At 39.3% G+C, this 9,748-nt stretch overlaps 2 protein-coding genes across 3 annotated transcripts; both read right to left on the bottom strand.

Moving 5' to 3' along the window:
* Positions 1-2,366, bottom strand: cdkn2d (cyclin-dependent kinase inhibitor 2D (p19, inhibits CDK4)). 2 transcript variants are annotated; one of them, XM_068322098.1, is made up of 3 exons: positions 2,020-2,366; positions 1,481-1,639; positions 1-889 (listed from the first exon to the last, which is right to left on the bottom strand). In XM_068322098.1, the coding sequence occupies exons 2-3, from the start codon at positions 1,619-1,621 to the stop codon at positions 536-538; spliced, it is 495 nt and encodes a 164-aa protein (XP_068178199.1). In that variant the 5' UTR covers positions 1,622-1,639; positions 2,020-2,366; the 3' UTR covers positions 1-535. The 2 variants fall into 2 exon arrangements, with proteins under 2 accessions (XP_068178199.1, XP_068178198.1); XM_068322097.1 differs by lacking the exon at positions 2,020-2,366 and having other exon boundaries at positions 1,481-2,003.
* A 102-nt stretch (positions 2,367-2,468) lies between these two features.
* ap1m2 (adaptor related protein complex 1 subunit mu 2) lies at positions 2,469-7,670 on the bottom strand. The gene is made up of 12 exons (XM_068322096.1): positions 7,501-7,670; positions 6,164-6,320; positions 5,921-5,988; positions 5,630-5,760; positions 5,374-5,521; positions 4,930-5,056; positions 4,700-4,842; positions 4,528-4,599; positions 4,072-4,230; positions 3,293-3,418; positions 2,970-3,045; positions 2,469-2,813 (listed from the first exon to the last, which is right to left on the bottom strand). The coding sequence occupies exons 1-12, from the start codon at positions 7,540-7,542 to the stop codon at positions 2,788-2,790; spliced, it is 1,275 nt and encodes a 424-aa protein (XP_068178197.1). The 5' UTR covers positions 7,543-7,670; the 3' UTR covers positions 2,469-2,787.
* Positions 7,671-9,748: the final 2,078 nt, after the last annotated feature.

Below are 9,748 nucleotides of genomic sequence, written 5' to 3'. Positions count from 1 at the left end.
TTCTTCAAATATTAAAGTGAATAAAAGTATTTATATAAATAACATTTCAACAAATCATAAAATGTTGCGATTCACAAATTCACAGGAATACTGAGTCCTATTTCAACAATAAATAAGCGTAAATTGAAAGTCTACGTTAATCTAAGTATGAAAAACAAAACTATGAAAATTAATCAGGGTGCACCATGTCAAGTTTTGTATAGATGTTTAAAAGCACAACTGTAACAATTCTTACACAAAGTAAATAATGCAATAATTACAAAACAAAGTGGAAACTATCTACAAATGTGCACTCCCAATTCAGAGGGAAAACAGAATAATAAGGTGCCTAAATCGCACTGTGCAAAGGGGGTGTCTACTGCATATAGCCACCCATCCACTGAAAATAAGCTGCCAAGACAATATGTCCTGTGAAACATATTAATGCTGAGTGACTATTAACAAAAAATAATCCTTTACACAGCAATGAATTCAAGTCACCAGGTTTGAAGTGAAACAGAATTTACGATCACCAAGAAGGCACCCTAAATTCTGATTAACTATGAATATGAGCGAAAAGCAAGTCAATCATATCAGGCATACGAGAGGCTCGGGCCACATCTATCGCCGTCTGACCGCTGATGTTGGGATGTTTCAGGTCGGACCGCGGTGCCAAGAACTCTACCACATCCCGGTGACCTTCCCGAATGGCAATGTGGATAGGCAGGGTACCACTCTGGTCTGGGATGTTTACCGATGCACCGTACTCCACCAGAACCTGCAGAGTGTCGAGAAATCCTGTCCGGGCCGCGTCATGAACAGGCGCGATCCCTTGTTTGTCCTGCATGTTGGGTTCTGCTCCTTTTTCCAACAGCAAACTAGCAATCTTGGGGTTTCCCATCATCATCACCTATGTGAATTATCAGAGGGGAATACAGCATTCAGTGAATTCAGGCAATTCAACTGAGAAAACTAATCTGTTCTAAATAATCATTACAGCAAAAGTTGTGTTGAATAAAGTTTTTTAAGTTGAACCTGTCAAAGAATTAATTACCTTTAGCATTTCTGAGAATAACTGTTACATAAAAGTTAAACCAAAGCATGTCAATCCAACATTATCTTCAAGAAATTATGTTAAATTGGAGTTGAAAGAATTTTAGATGGAGCTTTCACTTTAGGTTAATAATTATGATAATTTACAGAATTAAAAAGCAAAATCAGGATAACTGTCATTATCACATAAAAACCACAATCATTCTCTAGATATCCAGTTTGTCAAATTTGATAAGACTGCTTTTCTCTGTATTTTTTTGTGACTGTTCATTTAATATTTCAGGTGTGCGTTGGACCATACATGCAAAATAAAGACATCCCGTGATATTCCAATGGCAATTTCATTCAATTTATCTTCTGTTTTATGGTCTCAATTTTTTTTTCAACATATTTTCTCTGCACATAAGCATTTCTACACTGGAATTTGGTGTAGCAAACTAGTCCTCACCTGAAGCGCAGTTCTACCAAATTCATTGAGGGTATCAGGATGAACTCTGCGTTCTTCCAGGATCCTTTGTACCTCGCTTGTGTTCCCTCTGGCAGCCGCCGCCGTCAACGATTTACCGGCATCCATCTGACTAAGGACCATTATAGAGTATCTTCCTGTCTGATCAGGCGGAGATGAACAACAACAGTAAGATCGAAACACACAAAAAGTGGACGTTCGCGGTGGCATCAGCACCGCCAAGGGCAAGGAAGAGGTGAAGGCTTGATTCAAGAAGATGAACTGCGGCTACGGCTAGCTAGTGCAGCATCCGGTTAACGTAACGATAAACCTGTTCCCTGTTGTAGCCATGTTATCTGACGACTAGCGTAATGCTATACCAGGTCACCACAAACCGTTTACACATTAAATATGTAAGGACGCAGTTGTTCTATCGACGGAGACGCGTCTCCTGTTTACTGAGGTACACACAAAAAATTAGCAACCAGGCTAACTGATAATTAAATATTAAAAACAGAACACACGATAGCTTTTAAACATACCTTATTCGGTTTCTTCAGATACGCAGCGTCGCCAAGAATATGTCGCGCCGTTCCTGAGACTAGTAAATTTTAAATTTAGTCCGTACCATAAATGTTTATCAACATTAGAAGATACATTTGCGCGCTGAGCTCTACACAGCGGCGTCTCCAGACCACAATTTACAAACATTGGGAAGAAAACACGTTGACCAATCAGAGTCCGTCCAGGGGGCGTTGCTGCTCCATGTACGGTAAAAGAGGCGGAGCTACAACGCGGTTACTACACTATCCCTGTGGCAACAGTCGACAGCCAACCAATCAGAGTGCGTGGAGAGGAAAGCGGGCGATTCGTATACGTTGATGTCTTCAAAGGCAGTTCATTCAGTGTCTGATCTGACGTTGTGTGTCTTACAGGCAGGCGTGAGGCGGAAAAAAGGCGCGTGGAAGTACATTTTGAGACGGATTTTAGTGACTGTGATTTCACAATGCAGTGTACAAGAGGACAACTTCTCTTCTTGCATGGTGTTGCAAAGTCAACATAAACACAAAAGTCATTAGTGATAAAATAATTTAAAAGGAATGATTTCATGATGCACTTAAATAATTTGCAGCGGTCTCGTACCAGAAACATTATAAACATGTTACACGCAGATTTGATGAAACAAGATCAATGTCATTAAAGAGTTGGTGAAACTTGAAGACATTCTTTCAGTCCAGCAAATGTGATTATTGATGCCCCTCAGGAGGTGCTAGAAGAATATACTGTATACTGTTGTGATCCTTCAGACTTTACACATTGGTCCTCAGCTGGTAGTCTAGATAAAATAGAAAATAAATGTAAGGATAACTTAGAAAACATCAATGTTATTATATCTCCGGCCATATCATTTGAAAACATATTATATTACATATTATATTACATATTATATATTCTATTTTCTTCATATCTGGTGAAAAAATGTGCTGCATACCTCCACTCTGTGTAATGTACCGAACCCACGGTAAAGCCTGGTAACCACTTTTTTCAATGATCTTCATATATCGCACCTGTTGATATAGAGTCAGTGAGACAAGAGATTCAACATTTTGACGTAAGAAACATAACGTAAGAAAATTAGAATTAAATCTAGTTTGCCTGTCTGACCACACAATAGCAGCCTTTGGAGGATATGACTTGACTACACATAGGTTATGTGTTGTAAAATATAGCACTTTAAAATGTCCACACTGATGTAAAGAAAGAGAAAAAAAAAACATCATTTGACATTAGAAAAGTACTTAAGCCAGACAATACCTGAATTCCTGACACTGTGAAGTATGGGATTTCAAATTTGACAGTAATGGGAGGTTTTCCCTCAAGCTCATCATTTTCCACACTGGGCAAACCAAAATGCGCTCTCATTAGAAACTCTTTCCCTCCCTGGATGGATGGAGGTGGACACATAGACAGAGATACAAAGAGATGGAAAAAAAGACAGAAATACATGTCATAGTTATATCAAAAACCATGCATAATACATTAAATAAAGTACAGGTAGTCCTCAACTTACCAACATTCCACTTAGGAACATTTGGAGATATGAACAAATTTGTGGTGGACAGACGTAAAGTTTAGTGAAATTATGGCAATCTGATCTTTATTTTAAATGTTGTTTTATTGAAAACTAATTTATTAACTCAAAACAGCCTGTGCCTGTATTTTATTTTATAATGTGTTGTTTTTATGTCCTGTTATTAGATCCCGCTTCAAAGCAGTGATGTATTGAGATTGTCAGTGTTTGTGTGTTCGTCCATTTGTTTGTTTGTCCACGAAGTATCTGTAACCGTTATTAATTTTGAATTCAGGGGTGTCGTGGGATGTTGCAGTCTTTATGGTAAGTCTTAGGAATAGCGCTTTCGTATTTAGAGTAGTAATGACATTTAAATAACTTCATATTATAGATTGAAATTTAATAAATAGTGATTTAAGAACAATTCCACTTGTGAACAGCGACTCGGAACCACTTGTTTGTATGTTGAGGACAACCTGTACTGTAAGGTATTTTGAAGCCCATGAAGTTGCCAGTTTCGTACAGGGAAAGACTTGATGGTCCAGACCACCAGGTTCTTCTCAGGCACATACTTGGCACTGCCTGTGCTGGTTTTGAACTTTGGTGAGTCAGCATCACTTGGGACAGGGACCCTCACCTCCACATTATTTGCAACTGATTGCTTTTTGAATTGTCCTTTCGCCTAAAAAGATATATACATAACATGTTAAATGACATGATATCTTCCAAAAACAAATTTATTATTTAAAGATATTTTCGGATAAAATTGAAGCAAACCCTGACTTTCTGTAGAAAATGAACAACTGGAAGCAAGTATGAGACAGTCACTTGTTGACATAACTATCTTGTTAGAAAATCTCCAGCAACACAAAATATTTCTAATCTTTATTGATTTTGCAAAGGGATGTCAGTTAGGTAAAAAAAAAAAAAACAACAACAGCAATTATACATACTGTATGTATATAAAATCAGTCGATACCTTAACCATGATTTCCACTCTACTGTGAGAGAATTTTTCTATGACTGATTCAATCCATATCAGAGGTTTCACCTGTAGGAGAAAGGATAAGAGTTCATCATACAAATATGGCCACTGATTTGAATTAAAAATATATAGTGTAGCATGAAAACCAGAGTACTACAGTACTGACATGAGTATTGATGCGATAGGACATGAGTTCAGACTCTCCATCAGGAGGAATGAAGGAGATTGTTCGATCACTCTCAAAGCGAGAAAGACGAACACACTGGTGGAACTTTACATCCTCCATTACCACTGTCTTCCCCTTGTCACCTGCACACAAAGCCGTACAATCATATAGATCTAGATAGAACTAGATGAGCTACATATTCCCTGGTTAGATGGTGACTGCCTACGTACGTCCGGTGAGGGCAAAAAGCACACGGTCATTGAGACCTAAACGCAGTTCGGGCATCCCAGAGAGCATGGTTTTCAGCTTGATACTTCCCACAATGTCGCTGCTCATCACACTGCCATTGGCGTTCACCTGAAGGATAAACACAATGGTGAATAAATATGAATAATCTTTAATTGAATATATTATCTTCGTGAGATATGTCAAATCAATGTAAGTAGTAAGCACAGAGAAAGCATCAACTTTATTTATCCCAACTTCTACTTCTCGATGTTTTAAAAGCCCAATGGACCAATCTACTTCCAAATAGTTATTTTTCATGTGACTAATAAACAAGTGCCCTAAAATGATGCAGATATTCTGCTGTTATCAGCCAACCAATTTTTTTAACATGGAGGTAACAGTTCTAAGTGACTTAAATAATAAATCATGAATATATACCATCTTACCAGTACATTGATGGACTCAATAACATCAATAAAGACTTCGTTCTTCTTGTATTTGATCCCCTCTGACCTCCAGGAGACGGCGTTGGTGACAGTGGTCGGCACCTTAGACTTTGTGACCTCAAGCTTGGCACCTTCCTGAGTGATGTATCTACAGAGGATGAGATGAAGAGCCTGCTGTGACTTAACAATAGTTTATCAGTTATATATGGTATTTATTTGTCTGCTTGCATCTAGTCTGTATATGTCGAAGTCTCACTCCTGTAGGATCTTGCTGTCAGTAGTCTGAGGGAATCCAAAGTCCATCAGTTCATCCAGTAGTTCATAGACAACCACAAAGTTGTCTTGAATGCTCTCCTCCTCCAGCTCTTTGAAGTATTCTATAAACACCTATATAATATGGTTATCATCTTTAGATGTGGGGACTCTCAGTGTCATTGGATTATCACCATAGTCTACTGGTTCTTTGCATGAATGCAAGATAATCCCAGAAAACCATTCAATACATATTTATGACAGACTTTGCAATTGTTAATCACGCATGACTCACCTCAACTAATTTGTAAAGGAATGAGTACACAAGGGAGGCATTGGAGTTCTTGTTTGTAGTAGCCACCACTTTACAGATTAAGTCAAGGAGTATTCTGAACATTACATTTTTTTCCACTGTTGAAGTTGCGTCTGTTGAATGTCTTTTACCTGGGTCATTGTGTCACAGTTACAAGCTGAATTCATTTCTTTATCATTAATTTCTCTGACTATTTGATGCAAGCAGCACCCATGACAAGGATACAGTACAGATTACTGTATTTGATCCACATGAAATGAACATTGCCATGCGATAGTACAGGACAGAGAAGCCCTTCCTCTTCGTGCTGCATGAGTAAAGGCAGGAAGTGGTCAATTTCCGCCATGTCCACATCACCTTTGTAGTTCCGACAAATTAACACCTGTGAGAGGAAACGCCACACAGTTACCACAGTTACGGTTGCAGGTTATATTACAAAGCAGTGACACAGGGGAGTTAATCAAACCTGAACATTTGGAAAATAGTTTATAGGTTTAAGTTAAGCCAAATCCTTTATCATATTTTACCAATCTTTAATTAGAGCTGCTTCAAGCCAAAGTAAGTTAAATAATCTAAATCATCTAGCTGAAAACCTTGTCTGGAGACGTGTGTTTATTATGAACAATAGTTCATGAGTTACTAACAGACATATGGATGTCCATTGTGACGGGTCAATTCGTTCCTGTTAGATAATATAGCGTCATACCTTTCAAATGCATAAGATCCATTTAAATGTTTCTGCCTCATCTCAGGTACATATTCAAAGCAGTGTCGTGTCTACCGATGTTCATTACCATGCTGTGACTCAATACAAATTAACAGCAAATACAAACACATTTTAATATTGTCAGATCTTGATCCGTGCACAACTGGCTGTACTGTTGAAGAACAAACTTCTTATGGATTGCGCACAATGTTGCATGAATCAGTTGCAACACCTAAGAAATGTACGGTTATTACATGTTCTGTTTATGATGATCATGTTGATGATTATTAAAGTTTCAGTAATAAATAATGAAACAAAATACTCCCCAAGCAAAGATGTAAAAACAACACACACAAAAAATTTAATTATTATTTTGTTGTTGTTTTTTTTTACCTTGAGTGAATAAGCTATAATAAATCACATTTTCCTGCATTTTTGTACATTTCTACACGTTTTTCTTCTGACCCCACGTTTAGAATAATGAGCTGAAATAACTTCATATGGTTCAGATGCGTTATGGGTCAAACAAACCATAGCTCCAGGTAGACGGGGCGTCAGTGACTGAACAACAGCCGCCATTACTGACGGGACAGGTAGACCGCCGCGCGCGTCAGGTACCGGGTCGCGAGCGTTTCCTCTGACGGGTATGGATCCGGAAGTGAAGACCGACAGGATAATGAATGAGTGTCGCAAATACTTTATAAATGTTTTAACAACGCGAATGCTCTGACTGTTTAACAGGTGAGACATAAAGCCACGTTACATAGGAGTCAGTAGGTTCTCAGTTTTAAGTTGTGTTGTTTTGTACATGTCGCGTAAAGACAAATGAGAAAAGTTGATCCAGTTGGATTCTTACCTTCCCCTTGAGATCCAACACGAATATAGCCGAGGCAGACATCGCGTTGGTTTCCAAATGAGCTCCGGAGCGCAAAATCAAGTCTTTTCAGGCTTCAATCGCGTTTCATTTTATCCGAAAGAGCGTCACTGCAGTCATAGATTCCACCGTGCCTCTTGTCTGGCCCTACAGTGACGTCATCACAAGCAGGTGAAACATTCACCAAGCGCACCTGAGCAGGACAGGTGTGCTGCACAGTTTATCCAGTAGGGGGCGCTACGGGAATACAAATAGTAGCGCATTTTGCTGGCTTCATGTTGAATGACGAGGCTGTAATTATTTTATTAATTTAAAAATATATCGGGCTGTACCAACTTTGACCAAAATGAAATTGATGATGATGATGTTAGCGCTCCTGTAAATATTGTCCCCAACAATGAGAGGGTGAGGAGGTAATTTGATCAACACTGGCAAGGGGTACAGCTCAGTGGTAGAGCATTATACTGTAGATCAAGCAGTCTCCGGTTCAAATCTGGATGCCCCCTCTTTCCTTTTAGGGCGGCAGTGGATTAGTTGGTAGAGCGGGTCGTTCAGCAATCGCAGGATTGGCAGTTCGATTTCTGTCTGCCCAGTTGCCTAGGCATGTGAGCTGACAGTGGGAGGGGTCAGCTCACGCTCCGAAATGAGCACTGTTGAGGTGCCCTTGAGCAAGGCGCTCCAGCTCCCTTTTATAAGTTGCTCATTAGGGCACACCACCAAGGAGCTTCCCGCCACTCTACTCCCTCCCCCACTGGCCCCTTGTGTGTGTGTGTATGTGTGTGTGTGTGTGTGTGTGTGTGTGTGTGCATGCGTGCGTGCGTGCGTGTGTGTGTGTGTGTGTGTGTGTGTGTGTGTTTCGGGCCTGTACATACTATATATGCATGAGACTAAAACTAACAGTGTAATCTAGAGTGTGCCAATAATTTCCCTACAGGAATTAATAAAGTATATACATTAACATTTACAACACTAGAAAACATTCCTTTTGAAAAAATAAATAATAGAACAGCCAGAACTACAGATTACTGAATATTATAAATTATTTTGAATAGAAAGACCCATGTCTACATTGTTATTAATTCAAATGGTTTAGAGTAAAGATCTTGATTTAACAAACCTTTGTTAAATCAAGTCCATTTTACATGATTCTTCTACAACAGAAGAACATTGATATACAGCAGATAGTTGAAAATGCTTTCCCAATTCTTCAACTGAATGCACGCATTTTTTAAGTTGTCAAAGGAGCAGAATAATGGCATTGGACTTTTTTTAATTGAAATTGTTTGATTTTGCTTGAAAGACAAAGATTCTTTGATCACACCTGTTAGTCTGGTGGGAGCTTTTCATGAGGTTGGGAGTGTAGAGGTGGGACTGCATTAAGGATCAGGAATCTAACTCACAATCCTGACAATCATCATGGTCAAATTACTGTAGATAAATCAAAGTGATTAAAAAAAATCACTTTGCGGGTTAGAAACTTGAAGCTGTCACCACTGGTTACAAGGACACAAATTTGGTTGTAAATTAGGATTGATTGAATTAAAGGGGGCTGTTTCTGGAGGTATCACTGCACTGAGTGACATTCTAGTAAGTTTTTAATGATTTTTCTAAAGAAATGAATGACGGGAATCTTACAAGCCAAATGGCTTCTACCCGTCAACCCTTTTTTTTCTGATGTTGTTGATGTTGCAAAAGTGATGAAGGTGAAGTCTACTGTAATAACATATCCAGAAAGAAAAAAAGAAACTGAATGAATGAATGAATGGATGGATGGATGAATTGTGTATTTCTTTATTGGCTCAAGTTCCTTGGTGCCAATATGTGTTTTGTCTTAATACAAAAAAGTCAATATCAGTGTTATATTAAGCCTGTTTTTTGCTTACATTAATTTTTGTTTGATTCATTTTCATTTCATTTTCTGCCACTTCATCCACCTTGGCGGGTCACGGGGGCATAGGGCGTGAGCCTGGGGACACTCGGGGCACGACACCAGTGCACCACGGAGCCACACACAAAGACAGACAACCATGCACACACATTCACTCCTACGGGCAATTTGGGACCGGCCAATTAACCTGAAGCGTATGCTTTTGGAGGTGGGAGGAAGCCAGAGAACCCGGAGAGAACCCTCGCAGACACGGGGAGAGCATGCAAACTCTGCACAGAGCGGGACTCGAACCCGGACCCGCTGTGTTGTGAGGCGACAGCGCTACCCACTGCGGCACCGTGC

Source organism: Antennarius striatus, chromosome 8 (assembly GCF_040054535.1).
Source record: "Antennarius striatus isolate MH-2024 chromosome 8, ASM4005453v1, whole genome shotgun sequence".
NCBI classification, from domain to species: domain Eukaryota; kingdom Metazoa; phylum Chordata; class Actinopteri; order Lophiiformes; family Antennariidae; genus Antennarius; species Antennarius striatus.
This window is presented reverse-complemented; position numbering and strand designations above follow the sequence as displayed.

Coding starts and splice junctions, on each gene's coding strand:
- cdkn2d (XM_068322097.1), bottom strand. CDS start 1,708: ATGCCACCGCGAACGTCCACTTTTTGTGTGTTTCGATCTTACTGTTGT. Junction 890..1,480: donor TTGGTAGAACTGCGCTTCAG/GTGAGGACTAGT, acceptor TAATTCACATAG/GTGATGATGATGGGAAACCC.
- ap1m2 (XM_068322096.1), bottom strand. CDS start 7,542: ATGTCTGCCTCGGCTATATTCGTGTTGGATCTCAAGGGGAAG. Junction 6,321..7,500: donor TGTTGGATCTCAAGGGGAAG/GTAAGAATCCAA, acceptor TTCCTCTCACAG/GTGTTAATTTGTCGGAACTA. Junction 3,419..4,071: donor GGACCATCAAGTCTTTCCCT/GTACGAAACTGG, acceptor CCATCCATCCAG/GGAGGGAAAGAGTTTCTAAT.